Source organism: Rhinoraja longicauda, chromosome 8 (genome assembly GCF_053455715.1).
Source record: "Rhinoraja longicauda isolate Sanriku21f chromosome 8, sRhiLon1.1, whole genome shotgun sequence".
In the NCBI taxonomy this organism is placed as follows: Eukaryota; Metazoa; Chordata; class Chondrichthyes; order Rajiformes; family Arhynchobatidae; genus Rhinoraja; species Rhinoraja longicauda.
Window position 1 is genome coordinate 7,958,665 of NC_135960.1, and position 18,969 is coordinate 7,977,633.

Consider the following 18,969-nt stretch of genomic DNA (forward strand, 5'->3'; position numbering starts at 1 on the left):
CGGTACGGTGCTGGGAGGGTGTGGAGCTGTTTAATGTGCAGCCTTGCAACAGAGTCGTTAAACCAAAGCTCTGTCACCGCCTCTGGGGAACGCGAAGACCCCGTGGGAATACTCAAAGACAGCAATGGTATTCTCATGGTGTCAGCCATTTACCAAGCAGCAAATATTTTCCTACTTTGAAACTGTGATGACATTGAATTGGCGTGTGATTCACTTTCATAAGTTCTCGGAGCAGAATTAGGCCATTCGGCCCATCAAGTCTACTCCGCCATTCAACAGACAATAGACAATAGGTGCAGGAGTAGGCCATTCGGCCCTTCGAGACAGCACCACCATTCAATCTGATCATGCCTGATCATTCTCAATCAGTACCCCGTTCCTGCCTTCTCCCCATACCCCCTGACTCCGATATCTTTTAGAGCTCTATCTAGCTCTCTCTTGAAAACATCCAGAGAATTGGCCCCCACTGCCTTCTGAGGCAGAGAATTCCACAGATTCACAACTCTCCGGGTGAAAAAGTTTTTTCTCATCTCAGTTTTAAATGGCCGACCCCTTATTCTTAAACTGTGGCCCCTGGGTTCTGGACTCCCCCAACATTGGGAACATGTATACAATCATGGCTGATCTATTTCTCCCTCTCAGCTCCATTCCCTGCCTTCTCCCCATAACCCCTGACACCCGTACTAATCAAGAATCTGCCAATCTTGGCCTTAAATATATCCATCGACTTGACCTCCACAGCCATCTGCGGCCATGAATTCCACAGATTCACCACCTTCTGATTAGAGAAATGTTTGTGTTCTTGTTCTATGTCTGTATAAAACTTGAGAGTCTTCAAGGTGCACAGAAGTCTTTATTACATTAACTCAATGCTGGCAGCAAGACAACTAAAAATGGCTGCACACTGTGTACAGACAGAGATAACCATGTACAAAACATCTCCCCTTGTCCTGTGCAGTGCCACCCGCTGCACGGGAGGAGCAACGGGTCCTCCCACCCCACACGGTCCACCAAACATCACATAAATCCCTTTAAAATCTCATTTCTAAAGCTACGTCCTTTTATTCTGAGGCGATGGCCTCCGGTCCTAGACTCTCCCAGTGGTGGAAACATTCTCACCGCATTCACACTATCCAGGCCTCTCGGGATTTTAACAAGGAGGGAAAGATCAGACTGTGAAGGAAGGCAGGTCAAAGTAAGAATTTCAATGTTCTCTTCTGGTACGTACAACGTAATTACTCTTGAACTTGACAATAAGGAGGAGTGTGAACGAATGGAAGAGCCTCAGAATTAGGTTCCAGAATGAGCCTCCTGAACCAGGGGTCACAGTTTAAGAGTAAGATGTAAGCCATTTAGGACTGAGATGAGGAAAAACCTTTTCACCCAGAGAGTTCTCTGCCACTGAAGGCAGTGGAGACCAGTTCAAGGGATATGGGGAGAAAGCAGGAGTTGGGTACTGATTCTGGATGATCAGCCATGATCGTATTGAATGGCGGTGCTGGCTCAAAGGGCTCCTGCACCTATTTTCTATGTTTCTGATAGAAACATAGAAAACATAGAAAATAGGTGCAGGAGTAGGCCATTCGGCCCTTCGAGCCTGCACCGCCATTTAATATGATCATGGCTGATCATCCAACTCAGTATCCCGTACCTGCCTTCTCTCCATACCCCCTGATCCCTTTAGCCACAAGGGCTACATCTAACTCCTTCTTAAATATAGCCAATGCACTGGCCTCAACTACCTTCTGTGGCAGAGAATTCCACAGATTTACCACTCTCTGTGTGAAAAAACACTTTCTCATCTCGGTCCTAAAAGACTTCCCCCTTATCCTTAAACTGTGGCCCCTTTTTCTGGACTTCCCCAACATCGGGAACAATCTTCCTGCATCTAGCCTGTCCAACCCCTTAAGAATTTTATAAGTTTCTATAAGATCCCCCCCTCAATCTTCTAAATTCCAGCGAGTACAAGCCGAGTCTATCCAGTCTAGTCTGGATAGACTCGGCTTGTACTCGCTGGAATTTAAAAGATTGAGGGGGGATCTTATAGAAACTTACAAAATTCCTGTAAGTCCTTAACAACTGATATACAGGTCCACCTCAGATTTTCCTGCACCCTTGGTTCCAGGGCCCAGCCATATTATTCGTTTTGCCAGACTAACAGAAGTCACGGCATTGGGGAGGCCGAGATACCGCCCCTTAAAATTGGCCGCGGAGATCGGCTGTGGGAACGGATGTGCTGGTGCCAGCCAGGCTGGAGTTCCAGAGCCCCGGCCGCAGGCGGCAAATTCGGCCCGCCGATCGGCCACGAAAGTCGGCTTTGGGAATTGTTTTTGCCACTTTTAAAACCACATTAGTTTAGTTTATCACAAAATGCTGGAGTAACTCAGCGGGTCGGGCAGCATCTCTGGAGAGAAGGAATGGGTGACGTTTCGGGTCGAGACCCTCCTTCAGACAGTTTAGTTTCGTTTAATTTGGTTCAGAGATACAGTGCAGAAATAGGCCCTTCGGCCCACCGAGTCCGTGCCAACCCGCGATCCCTGAACACGATCACCATCGCACACAAACTAGGGACAATTTACAATGATGCCAATCAACCTCCAAACTGTATGTCTTTGGAGTGCAGGAGGAAACGGGGGAATTTCGGAGAAAACCCACGCAGGTCATGGGGAGGACGTACAAAAACTCTGTACAGAGAGCAGCCGTAGTCGGGATCGAACCCGGGTCCCTGGCGCTGTAAGGCAGCAACTCTGCCGCTGCGCCACCATGCTGCGCACTTGCTCAGCTGCTGAAGATCGGGCAAGTCAACCTCCTGCTCTAGTTCTCTCGATGCTACCTTGCAACTGGGTATAATCTGATAGTCCGATGACTGATGATGGGGACTTAGTTGACAAATGGCCATTTACACTTGAGCATCTGGTCATGCTGTGTGGAATTCCCTACAGAGGTCCAATAATCACAAAAATAACCGTCATAAAAGATGGCAAATATTCCATGTAGGAAGTGGGCAATTAAATTTGTGCAAACTATGACAGCTCCTTCGTTTTAAAAAAAAATGTTTTAGAGATACAGCGCAGAAACAGGCCCTTCGGCCCACCGACCAGTGATCCCCGCACATTAACACTATCCTACACACACGAGGGACAATTCACACTCATACCGAGCCAATTAACCTACAAAACTGTACGTCTTTGGAGTGTGGGAGGAAACTGAAGATCTCTGAGAAATCCCACGCAGCTCACGGGGAGAACGTACAAACTCCGTACAGACAGCACCCGTGGTCAGGATCGAACCCGGGTCTCCGGTGCTGCACGCGCTGAAAGGCAGCAAATCTACCGCTGCGCCACCGTGCCGCCCTTAATAGTGTTTAATTGTTATATTCACCAGCAACGGAACAATGAAATTCTTACTTGCAACAGCTTAAGTGGCCTATAAACACAATGCACCTAGATAATATATAACAAACAAATAAATAAATCCAATAAATTGATAACTAAAAAAATCTATCAAATCAATTTATAACTCCATCAAATTTTTTTTACATCTACGTTATGGATTTCCAATGAACGTCGAAATGGTGACATGTTTCATTGACTTTCATTGACCTTCTTGTAAGGCGTTTTCGGAAGACACCAGTTAATACTCACTCAGAGATTTAAGGATGTTGTTAAGTTGGCAAAGGGTGCAGAGGGGATTAACCAGGATGTTACCTGGGATTGCTGACTTGAGTTACAGGCAAAGAGGGAAAGAGGGCAGCACGCTGGCGCAGTGGTAGAGTTGCTGCCTTACAGCGCCTGCAGCACCGGAGACCAGGGTTCGATCCCGACTGCGGGCGCTGTCTGTACGGAGTTTGTACGTTCTCCCCGTGACCGTGTAGGTTTTCTCCGAGATCTTCGGTTTCCTCCCACACTCCAAAGATGTATGGGTATATAGGTTTAAGTGGCTTGGTACAAGAGTAAATTGTCCCTTCGTGTGTGTAGGATAGTGTTAGTGTGCTGGGATCGCTGGTCGGCGCGGACTCGGTGGGCCAAAGGGCCTGTTTCCGCGCTGTATCTCTAAACTAAATTGAACTAAGAAAGGTTGGATATGCTTTGTCATTTTGCTTTTGGAGCTTAGGAGGCTGAGGGGTGACCCAATTGAGATGCACAAGATCATGAGGGACATGAATAACTGCAGATGCTGGTACAAATCGAAGGTATTTATTTCACAAAATGCTGGAGTAACTCAGCAGGTCAGGCAGCATCTCAGGAGAGAAGGAATGGGTGACGTTTCGGGTCGAGACCCTTCTTCAGTCTGAAGAAGGGTCTCGACCCGAAACGTCACCCATTCCTTCTCTCCTGAGATGCTGCCTGACCTGCTAAGTTACTCCAGCATTTTGTGAAATGGATAAAGTGTGGGAATGGATAAAATGATGTTCTCCGGATTATCCCTGGGGTGGAGGATTATAAAACTAGGGAACATTGGCTGAAGGTGAGAGAGGAGAGATTTGAAAGGAACCCCATAGTAAACATTTTCAATCAGAGGGTAGCCCCTGTTTTGAACAAGCTGCCAGAGGAAGCTCTAGAACATAGAAACATAGAAAATAGGTGCAGAAGGAGGCCATTAGGCCCTTCGAGCCAGCACCGCCATTCATTGTGATCATGGCTGATCATCCACAATCAGTAACCTGTGCCTGCTTTCTCCCCATATCCCTTGATTCCACTAGCCCCTAGAGCTCTATCTAACTCTCTTCTAAATTCATCCAGCCTTCTGTGGAAGAGAATTCCACAAATTCACAACTCTCTGGGTGAAAAGGTTTTTTCTCACCTCAGTTTTAAATGGCCTCCCCTTTATTCTTAGATTGTGTGCCCCTGGTTCTGGACTCTCCCAACATTGGGAACATTTTTCCTGCATCTAGCTTGTCCAGTCCTTTCATGATTTTATACGTCTCTATAAGATCCCCTTTCATCCTTCTAAACTCCTGTGAATACAAGCCCAGTCTTTTGCAATCCTTCCTCATATGACAGTCCGCCATCCTGGGGATTAACCTTGTGAACCTACGCTGCACTGCCTCAATAGCAAGGATGTCCTTCCTCAAATTAGGAGACCAAAACTGTACACAATACTCCAGATGTGGTCTCACCAGGGCCCTGTAAAACTGCAGAGGAACCTCTTTACTCCTATACTCCAATTGGAGTAAAGAGGTCTTTCAAAACTCAAAACAGGCTCAACATGATACAATTATGACTCTTAAAAGATTTGTAAAGGATATCATGATAGGAAGTGTTCAACTGTGAGATGTACCAGCAAAATTGGGCCATTCTGCTCTGCCATTTGATCATGGCTGATCTATTTTTCACTCACAAGCCCAGACTTCTGCCGTCCACCTTCTCCCTTTAACAACCTTGTTTGGGCTTTGGGCCAAATGCTGGCAAATGGGACTAACCCAATACGCCAACTTCAGCAACTTCTTGCTGTTGAGGGAGTGCGGCATAGGTTCACCAGGTCAATTCCCGGAATGGCGGGACTGTCACATGATGAAAGAATGGCGCGACTGGGCTTGCATTCACTGGAATTTAGAAGGATGAGAGGGGATCTTATCAAAGCATATTTAAAATTATGAAGGGATTGGACAGGCTAGATGTAGGACACATGTTTCCGATGTTGGGGGGGATCCAGAACCAGGGGCCACAGTTTAAGAATAAGGGGTAGGCCATTTAGAACTGAGATGAGGAAAAACATATTCACATAGAGAGTTGTGAATTTGTGGAATTCTCTGCCTTAGAAGGCAGTGGAGGCCGATTCACTGAATGCATTCCAATGAGAGTTAGATAGAGCTCTTAGGGCTAGCGGAATCAAGGGGAATGGGAAGAAGGCAGGAACGGGGTCCTGATTGAGAATGATCAGCCATGATCACATTGAATGGTGGTGCAGGCTCGAAGGGCCGAATGGCCTCCTCCTGCACCTATTGTCTGTGTACCTATGTATCCATGACATGGTGAGCCAAAGGGCCCGTTTCCATGCTATATAACACTATCACATTATAAATGTGGCGGCACAGTGGTGCAGCAGTAGAGCTGCTGCCTTACACCGCGAGAGACCCGGGTTTGATCCTGACTACGGATGCAGTGGGTACGGAGTTTGTACGTTCTACCCGGGACCTGCGTGGGTTTTCTCTGGGTGCTCTGGTTTCTTCCCACACTCCAAAGACGTGAAGGTCTGTAAGTTAATTGGCCTCGGTGAAAATTGCAAATTGTCCCATGTGCGTAGGATAGTGCTGGAGTATGGGGATCACTGGTCGGCATGGACTCGGTGAGCTGAAGGATCTGTTTACTGCAATGATTCACTAAACTAAACTAAACTAAACTAAACTAAACTAAACTAAACTAAACTAAACTAAACTAAACTAAACTAAACTAAACTAAACTAAACTAAACTAAACTAAACTAAACTAAACTAAACTAAACTAAACTAAACTAAACTAAACTCGCTGGAATTTAGAAGATTGAGGGGGGATCTTATAGAAACTTACAAAATTCTTAAGGGGTTGGACAGGCTAGATGCAGGAAGATTGTTCCCGATGTTGGGGAAGTCCAGAACAAGGGGTCACAGTTTAAGGATAAGGGGGAAGTCTTTTAGGACCGAGATGAGAAGGGTTTTTTTCACACAGAGAGAGGTGAATCTGTGGAATTCTCTGCCACAGAAGGTAGTTGAGGCCAGTTCATTGGCTATATTTAAGAGGGAGTTAGATGTGGCCCTTGTGGCTAAAGGGATCAGGGGGTATGGAGAGAAGGCAGGTACAGGATACTGAGTTGGATGATCAGCCATGATCATATTGAATGGCGGTGCAGGCTCGAAGGGCCGAATGGCCAACTCCTGCACCTATTTTTTATGTTTCTATGTTACTAAACTAAACTAAACTAAACTAAACTAAACTAAACTAAACTAAACTAAACTAAACTAAACTAAACTAAACTAAACTAAACTAAACTAAACTAAACTAAACTGCATGGAAACAGGCTCTCCAGCCCGCAGTATCCACACCTTCCATCAATCACCCATTCACAGACACAAAAAGCTAGAGTAAATCAGCGGGACAGGCAGCATCTCTGCAGGGAAGGAATGGGTGACGTTTTGGGTCGAGTCTTTTTCACCCAGAGAGTTGTGAATTTGTGGAATTTTCTGCCACAGAGGGCAGTGGAGGCCAATTCACTGGATGAATTTAAGAGAGAGTTAGATAGAGCTCTGGGGGCTAGTGGAATCAAGGGATATGGGGAGAAGGCAGGCACGGGTTACTGATTGTGGATGATCAGCCATGATCACAATGAATGGCGGTGCTGGCTCGAAGGGCTGAATGGCCTCCTCCTGCACCTATTTTCTATGTTTCCTCGAGTCCGAAGAAGGATCTCAACTCGAAACGTCACCCATTCCTTCTCTCCAGAGATGCTGCCGGTCCCGCTGAGTTACTCCAGCTTTTTGCGATTATCTTCGGTTTAAACCAGCACCTGCAGTTCCTTCCCACCGATCACCCGTTCACAATGGTTTATAGATGATCCCACGTTCATGGATAAATTACAGAGGGCCAATTAATCCTCAAACCTGCACATCTTCGGGGATGTTGGGGGGGGGGGGGGGGGGGGGGGAGGGGGGAACCGGAGCACCCGGAGTAAACCCACGCGGTTACAGGGAGAACGTGCAAATCCACACTCACAACACCTGAGATCAGCTGGACCACTGTGCTGCCCTTAGGTATAAGACAAAGTATTTCTTGGCATGACCATCAGCAACGTGTAAAGTGGCATCTGCAAAAACCATAAGGTCTATTTATTACCTTTCACCCAACATGTTTTCAAATAATCACTGAATGCCAAACAGATAACAGTTCGGTCTGGTGAGAAAATCAGTGCATTTAAAATCCCTCTCTGCTGTAAGGATATCATAAAAACTAATCAAGCTCACAAGTTAGTCTCACTCGATAGGTTTTTAAAGATACCTGAAGCCAAAGAAGTTACCACATCCCTTAATTCAATTTTAGATGCCTGATTTATGATTCCTCCATAATTGCTTCTGTCAATAAGCCTGTAATAATGATTTAACCACCTTTTTCAGGTAGAGTCATCAGCACATCAGGGGAACAGAAGCAATGATAATTGCTCTTATTCACACACATGACAAAACAAAAGAAAAAGAATTGCATTCCGATGGAAAAAATTGAAACGAAGGCAATAAAACATGGCATAAAAAGGTTGCGCAGAGGTAGAACTGCTGCCTCTCAGTTCCAGAGACCCGGGTTCGATCCCGACTAGGGGTGCTTCTCTGTACGGAGTTTGTACCTTCTCCCCGTGACCTGCGCGGGTTTTCTCCGAAATCTTACGTCTCATCGCGCACGCCAAAGACGTGCAGGTTTGTAGGTTAATTGGCTTGGCGTAAATAGTAAACGTTGTTCCCTCGTTTGTGTGTGTGTGTGTAGGGCAGTGTCAATGTGCGGGGATCGCTGGTCGGTGCGGACTCAGTGGGCCGAAGGGCCTCTTTCTGCGCTGCATCTTTAAACTAAACTAAAGCACTGCAAAGCACCTCATATTTCGCTTGGGCAGCTTGCAGCCCAGTGGTATGAACATTGAGTATAAGAAGATAACTGCAGATGCTGGTACAAATCGAAGGTTTTTATTCACAAAATGCTGGAGTAACTCAGCAGGTCAGGTAGCATCTCGGGAGAGAAGAAATGGGTGACGTTTCGGGTCGAGACCCTTCTTCAGACTGAACATTGAACATTGACTTCTCCAACTTTAGATAGTTCCTCTGTCCCTCTCTTCCACTCCCCCTTCCCAGTTCTCCCTCTATCTTCCAGTCTCCACCTATATCCTTCCTCGTCCTGCCCCCCTGACATCAGTCAGAAGAAGGGTCTCGACCCGAAACATCACCCTTTTGTTTTCTCCCTGTAACCCTATAGTCACGGCGTAGACTCAACCCTGCTGTTTGGGATGGCACTACGGCACGGTTGGTAAAGATGCTGCCGCACAGAGCCAGCGACCCTGGTTCGATCCCGACTTTGGGTGCTGTCTGTGTGGAGTTTGCACCTTCTCCCTGTGACCATGTGGGTTTTATTCCGGGTGCTCCGGTTTCCCCCCCCCCCCCCCACCCCCAACATCCTGACGATATTCAGGTTTGAAGATTAATTGGCCCTCTGTAATTTATCCATGAAAGTGGGATAATCTATAAACCATTGTGAATACTTTCTGGAGCAAGACTGGAGCAACTAGGCTTGTATACACTGGAATTTAGAAGGATGAGAGGAGATCTTATCGAAACGTATAAGATTATTAAGGGGTTGGACACGTTAGAGGCAGGAAACATGTTCCCAATGTTGGGGGAGTCCAGAACAAGGGGCCACAGTTTAAGAATAAGGGGTAGGCCATTGAGAACTGAGATGAGGAAAAACTTTTTCAGTCAGAGAGTTGTGAATCTGTGGAATTCTCTGCCTCAGAAGGCAGTGGAGGCCAATTCTCTGAATGCATTCAAGAGAGAGCTGGATAGCGCTCTTAAGGATAGCGGAGTCAGGGGGTATGGGGAGAAGGCAGGAACGGGGTACTGATTGAGAATGATCAGCCATGATCACATTGAATGGCGGTGCTGGCTTGAAGGGCCGAATGGCCTCCTCCTGCACCTATTGTCTATTGTCTATTGTCTATAATGGGTGATCTGTAGGGAGGAACTGCAGGTGCTCGTTTAAACCCAAGCAAACACAGTGAGAACATACATACAAACAGCAGACAGCACTCCAGGTCAGGAATGTATCTGGGTCCCTGGTGCTACGATACAGCAGTACTAGCTTTATGTTCACGGAATGAAGACAAACCTCAGAGACAATGACGATGAAACTACTGGCTTGCCCCTCTTGTAAGGCACTTTGACAGGTACTTGGAGAGGAAAGGATTAGGAGGATATGGGCCAAACGTGGGCAGGTGGGAGCACAGTGAGCATTTGTCGGCACTGGGCCTGTGCTCACTGGAGTTTAGAAGGGTGAGGCGGGGGGGGACCTCATTGAAACTTACCCAATAGTGAAAGGTCTGGATAGAGTGGATGTAGAGAAATTGATTCCACTTGTGGGAGAGTCTAGGACCAGAGGCCACAGCCTCAGAATAAAAGGACGTACCTTTAGAAAGGAGATGTGGAGGAATTTATTCAGCCAGAGGGCGGTAAATCTGTGGAATTCATTGCCACAGACGGCTGTGGAGGCCAAGTCAATGGATATATTTAATAGACAATAGACAATAGGTGCAGGAGTAGGCTATTCGGCCCTTCGAGCCAGCACCACCATTCAATGTGATCATGGCTGATCATTCTCAATCAGTACCCCGTTCCTGCCTTCTCCCCATACCCCCTGACTCCGCTATCCTTAAGAGCTCTATCCAGCTCTCTCTTGAATGCATTCAGAGAATTGGCCTCCACTGCCTTCTGAGGCAGTGAATTCCACAGATTCACAACTCTCTGACTGAAAAGGTTATTCCTCATCTCCGTTCTAAATGGCCGAACCCTTATTCTTAAACTGTGGCCCCTGGTCCTGGACTCCCCCAACATTGGGAACATGTTTCCTGCCTCTAACGTGTCCAACCCCTTAATAATATTATGTGTTTCGATAAGATCTCCTCTCGTCCTTCTAAGACAGCGAATGGCAGATTCTTGATTTGTCATGGTGTCAGCGGTTATGGGGAGAAGGCAGGAGATTGGAACTGAGAGGGAAAGGCAGATCAGCCATGGTTGAATGGCGGAGTAGACTTGATGGGTCGAATGGCCTAATTCTGCTCCTAGAACTTATGAAAGTGAATCGCAGGCCAATTCAATGTCATCACTGTTGTAAAGTAGGAAAATATTTGCTGCTGACGCCATGAGTATACCATTGCTGTCTTTGAGTATTCCCATGGGGTCTTCGCTTTCCCCAGAGGCGGTGACAGGGCTTTGGTTTAATGACTCTGTTGCGAGGCTGCACATTAAACAGCTCCAGATCCTCTCAGCGCCGTACCGTGGGCCTGGATTTTGTGCTCAAAGTCTCTGGAGAACGATTTGAACCTGGCCATCCTTGCAGAATAATGCAGCAGTGAGCTGACGCCGACACCAACATGGGACAGACTGAAGATAGACACAAAAATGATGGAGTGAACCAGCGGGACAATGCAGCATCTCTGGAGAGAAGGGACGGGTGACGCTTCGGGTCAATAGACAATAGACAATAGGTGCAGGAGGAGGTCATTCGGCCCTTCGAGCCAGCACCACCATTCAATGTGATCATGCCTGATCATTCTCAATCAGTACCCCGTTCCTGCCTTCTCCCCATACCCCCTGACTCCGCTATCCTTAAGAGCTCTATCTAGCTCTCTCTTGAATGCATTCAGAGAATTGGCCTCCATTGCCTTCTGATAAGATCCCCTCTCATCCTTCAAAATTCCAGTGTATACAAGCCTAGTCGCTCCAGTCTTTCAACACAGTCCGTCAATCCGGGAATTAACCTAGTAAACCTACGCTGCACGCCCTCAACAGCAAGAATATCCTTCCTCAAATTTGGAGACCAAAACTGCACATGTGGAGTCCAGTGGCCGAAGCAAACAAAAAGGACAGATCTGGCTCTGCGTTCCTCATCTCCACAACAGTACTCCAGATGCGGTCTCACTAGGGCCCTCAAGACCCTTCTTCAGACCGAGAGTCAGGGGAGGAAAACTTTTTCAATGAGGAAAAACATTTTCAGTCAGAGAGTTGTGAATCTGTGGAATTCTCTGCCTCAGAAGGCAGTGGAGGCCAATTCTCTGAATGCATTCAAGAGAGAGCTAGATAGAGCTCTTAAGGATAGCGGAGTCAGGGGGTATGGGGAGAAGGCAGGAACGGGGTACTGATTGAGAATGATCAGCCATGATCACATTGAATGGCGGTGCTGGCTCGAAGGGCCGAATGGCCTCCTCCTGCACCTATTGTCTATTGTCTATTGAGGGGGAGACACTGAGATATGGAAGGGTAAGGTGTGAGAACGAGACATCCAAGGGAATGAGATTCAAGGAAAATGCAGAATAGATAATTGTTAGCTGGAGGAGGGTGGTTGGGGAAGGTGACAACAACTCTATCTACTATCTCCAGAGATGCTTCCTGACCCGCTGAGCTACTCCAGGTTGTTGTGTCTGTTCCTCTGCCTTACCTGTCTTGCAGAATGGCCCATCGTACGCGGATGGAGTGCAGTTGCAGGAGTAGCCGTTGTACTTCTCGATGCACCTCCCTCCGTTGTGACACAGGTTGCCGTAGCTCGTGCAGTGGCCCGGGCAGCCCGGTCTGACTCCGGGTGTCATCTTGGCTCGCTCTTCCAGGTCAAGGTTCACCCCGTTCAACTGCAAAGCTCGAATGCACCCAACGAACCCTTTCTGTCTTGAGGCCGGCCCGCCTGTAATTGAAGAGCGTAAAGACATTAGTTCAGGGCGGCACGGTGGCGCAGCGGCAGAGTTGCTGCCTTACAAGCGGGTTCGATCCCCACTCCCGGGAGCTGTCCGTACGGAGTTTGTACGTTCATCCCAGTGACCTGCGTGGGTTTTCTCCGAGATTTCCTCCCACACTCCAAAGACGTACAGCTTTGTAGGTTAATTGGCTCGGTATATTAAAAAATTTTTTTTATCCCCAGTGTGTGTCGGGTAGTGTTAGTGTGTGCGGTTTGCTGGTCGGCAAGGTCTGGGTGGGCCAAAATATCTGTATCTCTCTGTATCTGTATTGCTGTATCTTTACACTATTAAACTGAATTTGTGGAATTCTCTGCCACAGAAGGCAGGGGAAGTCAATTCACTGGATGAATTTAAAAGAGAGTTAGATAGAGCTCTAGGGGCTAGTGGAAGCAAGGCATTTGGGGAGAAGGCAGGCACGGGTTACTGATTGTGGACAATCAGCCATGATCGCAATGAATGGCGGTGCAGGCTCGAAGGGCCAAATGGCCTCCTCCTGCACCTATTTTCTATGTTTCTATGTTTCTAAACCAAACTAAACTTCTACTTCATTCTCCTTTTCTGCATCCAGAAAATTCAAGGGAAACATGGTTGCTAAACATCACACTTGGGTAGACCACTTGACCAAGGGCTGTGAATAAAAAGAAAATCATACACCTCAAAGCAAGACAAATTCTATCCATCCTTCCAACAATTCTGCTGCATCCCGTCAAACATAAGATTAACACAAAAAAATACAGATGCTGGCACAGGGGATCATTGCTCAATAAAAGAACATCAGTTCAGTCACGTGTACCGAGGTACAGTGGAAAGCTTTTTGTTGCGTGCTAACCAGTCAGCGGAAAGACAACACATGACTACAATCGAGCCGTCTACATTGTACGGATATATGATAATCAAATAATGTTTAGTGCAAGGTAAAGCCAGTAAGGTCCAATCAAAGATAGTCTGAGGGTCTCCAATGAGGCAGATAGTAGTTCAGCACTGCTCTCTGGTTGTGGTAGGATGGTTCAGCTGCCTGATAACAGCTGGGAGGAAACTGTCCCTGAATCTGGAGGTGCGCGTTTTCACACTTCTACACCTTTTGCCCGATGGGAGAGGGGAGAAGAGGGAGTCAAGTCAAGTCAAGTCAAGTCAATTTTATTTGTATAGCAGATTTAAAAACAACCCACGTTGACCAAAGTGCTGTACATCAGTTCAGAAACTAAGAAACGAACATACAATGGCACACAAACATAACAGCACATACATAAACAGTTCACAGCGCCCCCTCAGGGGGCCTCAAACGCTAGGGAGTAGAAATAGGTTTTGAGCCTGGACTTAAAGGAGCCAATGGAGGGGGCAGTTCTGATGGGGAGAGGGATGCTGTTCCACAGTCCAGGAGCTGCAACCGCAAAAGCGCGGTCACCCCTGAGTTTAAGCCTAGACCGCAGGATAGTCAGTAGCCCCAAGTCGGCCGACCTGAGGGACCTGGAGATGGAGTGGTGGCTATCATTTAACAGATAGGAATGTGTAGGAAGGAACTGCAGATCATAACTTCATAAGGAATAGGAATAGAATTAGGCCATTCGGCCCATCAAGTCCACAAGTCCGCCATTCAATCATGGCTGATCTGTTTCTCCCTCCTAACCCCATTCTCCTGCCTTCTCCCCATAACCCCTGACACCCGTACTAATTAAGAATCTATCTATCTAACTCTGCCTTAAAAATATCCACTGACTTGACCTCCACAGCCTTCTGTGGCAAAGAATCCCACAGATTCACCACCCTCTGACCAAAGATGCTGGTATACACCGTGGATGGAAGGGTCTCGAGCTGAAAAGTCACCCATTCCTGCCTTTAGAACTGGAATTTAGAAGGATGAGGGGGGATCTTATTGAAACATATAAGATAATTAGGGGATTGGACACATTAGAGGCAGGAAACATGTTCCCAATGTTGGGGGAGTCCAGAACAAGGTGCCACAGTTTAAGAATAAGGGGTAGGCCATTTAGAACGGAGATGAGGAAGAACTTTTTCAGTCAGAGAGTGGTGAAGGTGTGGAATTCTCTGCCTCAGAAGGCAGTGGAGGCCAGTTCGTTGGATGCTTTCAAGAGAGAGCTGGATAAAGCTCTTAAGGATAACGGAGTGAGGGGGTATGGGGAGAAGGCAGGAACGGGGTACTGATTGAGAGTGATCAGCCATGATCGCATTGAATGGCGGTGCTGGCTCGAAGGGCTGAATGGCCTACTCCTGCACCTATTGTCTATTGTCTATTGTCTATTGTCCTTCTATTCGGAGATGCTGCTTGTCCCACTGAGTTACTCCAGCATTTTGCATCTATCATTTGATGGACATTTTGCAACTCAGGTGCAATGTGTTGGTGACCTCTATGTTATGAATAGTGAAAGAAATATATCATAATTTTCGCTGCAAATTCTGTGTCACTGTTTCGACCACATTCCTCCTTTACAATAGACAATAGACAATAGGTGCAGGAGTAGGCCATTCGGCCCTTCGAGCCAGCACCACCATTCAATGTGATCATGGCTGATCATTCTCAATCAGTACCCCATTCCTGCCTTCTCCCCATACCCCCTGACTCCGCTATCCTTAAGAGCTCTGTCTAGCTCTCTCTTGAATGCATTCAGAGAATTGGCCGCCACTGCCTTCTGAGGCAGTGAATTCCACAGATTTACAACTCTCTGACTGAAAAAGTTTTTCCTCATCTCAGTTCTAAATGGCCTAGCCCTTATTCTTAAACTGTGGCCCTTTGTTCTGGACTCCCCCAACATTGGGAACATGTTTCCTGCCTCTAATGTGTCCAATCCCTTAATAATCTTATCTGTTTCGATAAGATCCCCTCTCATCCTTCTAAATTCCAGTGTATACAAGCCTAGTCGCTCCAGTCTTTCACCATATGACAGTCACAGTTCTTCACAAAAAAGAAAAACATGCCAGGAAGTTAACAAACAGAAAATGGTAGCGAACAGTGAATATTTTCCCTGTCATTCTGGATAAACAGTGGACTCCCACTAGATGGTGCTTCTCTCCTTTGACTGGAACTAACTTAGACATAGTCATCTGAAATTAAAAAAAGTCAAAAGTCTTTCACTAAACAAAAAGATTTCTCGCAAATTTGTAACGTCGCAAAGCCCTTTAGAGGCAGTGAAATGAAGTGCTTTGTAAGTGTATTAATTGTTTAAAAAAAATGCAGAGTAACTACTCTCAATGGCTTTGTTAAGTTTAGATTAGTTTGGAGAAACAGCGCGGAAACAGGCCCCTTTTCAGCCTACAGAGTCCGCGCCGACCAGCGCTCTCCTGTACACTGGCACCACCCTACACACGAGGAACTATTTACAACCGTTACCGAAGGCAACCAACCTACAAACCGGCAAGTCTTTGGAGTGTCGGAAGAACCTGAAGCACCCAACGTCAGGATTGAACCTGGGTCACTGGCGCTCTGAGGCAGCAACTCTACCAACGCGCCACCGTGCAGCCCCAGTTGATAGATGGTAGCTGGTAAGTACCTTGTTAGTAGAGGATATGTGCCCTTATATTATTAAGTATACTGCTCTGTAAACTCCATTTTGTTTTGCATTCAAAACGTTTTTTTAGGTTATGTAGAAACAAAGAACTGGCAGGGTGTCGGTTTAAGCAATAGACAATAGTCAATAGACAATGGACAAAGTGCTGGAGTTTTTTTTTTAAATACACAAAGTGCTGGAGTACCACCCCTTTCTATTCCCTTTCTGTTCTGGGCCTTCTGCATTGCCAGAGTGAGGCCAGAGACAAACTGGAGGAACAGCATTTCATGTTCTGCTTAGGTAGCTTCCAACCAAACAGTAGGTAGAGTTGCTGCCTTACAGCGAATGCAGCGCCGGAGACTCAGGTTCGATCCTGACTACAGGCGCCGTCTGTACGGAGTTTGTACGTTCTCCCCGTGACCTGCGTGGGTTTTCTCCGAGATCTTCGGTTTCCTCCCACACTCCAAAGACGTACAGGTATGTAGGTTAATTGACTGGGTAAATGTAAAAATTGTCCCTAGTGTGTGTAGGATAGTGTTGATGTGCGGGGATCGCTGGGCGGCGCGGACTCGGTGGGCTGAAGGGCCTGTTTCCGCGCTGTATCTCTAAATCTAAATCTAAATCTAAAGTAGGAACATTGGATTCTCCAATTTTAGATAACTTCCAAAGCTCCCTCCCCCCCACCCACTGCCTTCTCCCTCCCTTTTCTCCCCAACTTTCTAAGCCCCTCCCTCCCCTGTGCTCTACCTGGACTCGCACCTATCTCTCCACTCCCCCTCCCCCTCCTCCCGTATTCCTTCCTCTGGCTTCACAATTTGCAACTCATCAATCGTCCTGCCTCCACCTCATAGTTTAATCTCTAGCCCTTGTTCCAACATCTGCCTCTCAAACATCCCCCTCGCCTTTGTCCGCCTATTACCTTGCACACTTTGTTCTGCCTCTCCTCTCGCCCAGCTTACTTTCCTCCCCCTCCCCTCCCCCCCCCCTCCCCCCCTCCCCTCCCCCCTCCCCTCCCTCCCCGCCCCCCCCCCCCCCCCCCCCCCCCTGTACAGTAACTCAGCAGGTCAGGTAGCATCCCTGGAGAACATGGATGGATGATGTTTTTGGGTCAAGATCCTTCTTCAATCAGTCTGAAGAAGGGTCCCGACCCTGAAACGTCACCTTTAGGTTAGAGATACACCGACGAACCAGGCCCTTCGGCCCATCGAGTCCGCGCCGAACAGCCATCCCCGCATATTAACACTATCCTACACGCACCAGGGACAATTTACAATTACGCCAAGCCAATTAACCTACAAACCTGTACGTCTTCGGAGCGCGGGAGGAAACCGGAGATCCTGGATAAAACCCACGCAGGTCACGGGGAAAACGTACAAACTCCGTGCCGACAAGCACCCGTAGTCGGGGTGGAACCTGGGTCTCTGGCGCTCTAAGGCAACAACTCTACCGCCACGCCCCTCTGTCCCGCTGGGTCACCCATCCATGTTCTCCAGAGATGATGCCTTGGCCCGCTGAGTTATTCCAGCACTCTTTGTCCTTTTGTGTCAACCAGCATCTGCAGTTCCTTCATGGAAAGGGTCTTGATCCCATTTCCCCCTGAATTGAAGACTTATAACCGAGCTACAGTTAACACATCAGCAGGGATGAGAAATTGTGCTTCTCACCAGAAGAGCAGAAACAAAAGGAAAAAAAAATACGAGTAGAAAAGCTACAAATTCCAGAAATCTGAAATAAATCTCTGCAAATGTTTGGGTTACATAGCTGGTCAGGCAACCTCTGTGGAGAGAGGGAGAAATATTTCAGATCATTATTCAAACTCAGGATATTTCGGGTCTGTAGAAGGGTCTCGACCCGAAACGTCACCTATTCCTTTTCTCCAGAGATGCTGCCTGACCCTCTGAGTTACTCCAGCTTGTTGTGTTTGTCCTCAGTTTAAACCAGCGCCTGCAGTTCCTTTCTACACATTACCACAGCGTAATTTATTTCCATGGAATGAATAAATATCCTGCTGTATTTTTCACCACCGATTATGACTGTGGTCCATGAAGCATTTTTTTTCTCAGTTGAATGGAGGAAATATTTAAAATCTCAGCATGACCCTGAGTGATCATGAATAAATTATATGGTATCACGGAGCGATTTGTCATTGGGAGTTGGGTTTACTTTTGCGTGTGTGTTTGTATTCATGGGTGTGGGGGAGAGGGGGCTGACAGGGGGAGGAGAGGGAGAGAGAGAGAGATGGGGGGATGGGGAGAGGGGAAGAGAGAGAGAGGGAGGGAGTGAGGGAGAGGGAGGGTGAGCTAGAGGGAGAGGGGGAGGGAGAGGGAGAGGGAGAGGGGGAGGGAGAGGGAGAGGGAGAGGGAGAGGGAGAGGGAGAGGGAGAGGGAGAGGGAGAGGGAGAGGGAGAGGGAGAGGGAGAGGGAGAGGGAGAGGGAGAGGGAGAGGGAGAGGGAGAGGGAGAGGGAGAGGGAGAGGGAGAGGGAGAGGGAGAGGGAGAGGGAGAGGGAGAGGGAGAGGGAGAGGGAGAGGGAGAGGGAGAGGGAGAGGGAGAGGGAGAGGGAGAGGGAGAGGGAGAGGGAGAGGGAGAGGGAGAGGGAGAGGGAGAGGGAGAGGGAGAGGGAGAGGGAGAGGGAGAGGGAGAGGGAGAGGGAGAGGGAGAGGGAGGGTGAGCTAGAGGGAGAGGGGGAGGGAGAGGGAGAGGGAGAGGGAGAGGGAGAGGGAGAGGGAGAGGGAGGGGGAGGGGGAGGGGGAGGGGGAGGGGGAGGGGGAGGGGGAGGGGGAGAGGGAGAGGGGGAGAGGGGGAGAGGGGGAGAGGGGGAGAGGGGGAGAGGGGGAGAGGGGGAGAGGGGGAGAGGGGGAGAGGGGGAAAGAGGGAGAGAGGGAGAAAGGGTGAGAGGGAGAGAGGGAGAGAGGGAGAGAGAGAGAGAGTTAATGAAGTGGAACTTGATGGTGGCACATTGGCAGAGATGCTGCCTCAAAATACCAGAGAACCGAGATAGACCCTGACTGTGGATGGG

The 18,969-nt window shown here is 48.0% G+C and overlaps 1 protein-coding gene across 1 annotated transcript in view; it reads right to left on the bottom strand.

Moving 5' to 3' along the window:
- The window catches only part of LOC144595736 (contactin-associated protein-like 5), a 970,382-nt gene that overhangs the window by 121,147 nt on the left and 830,266 nt on the right, over positions 1 to 18,969 (bottom strand). Inside the window, 1 exon segment of the mRNA XM_078403311.1 lies at positions 12,158 to 12,397. Coding sequence (XP_078259437.1) covers positions 12,158 to 12,397 — 240 coding nt within the window.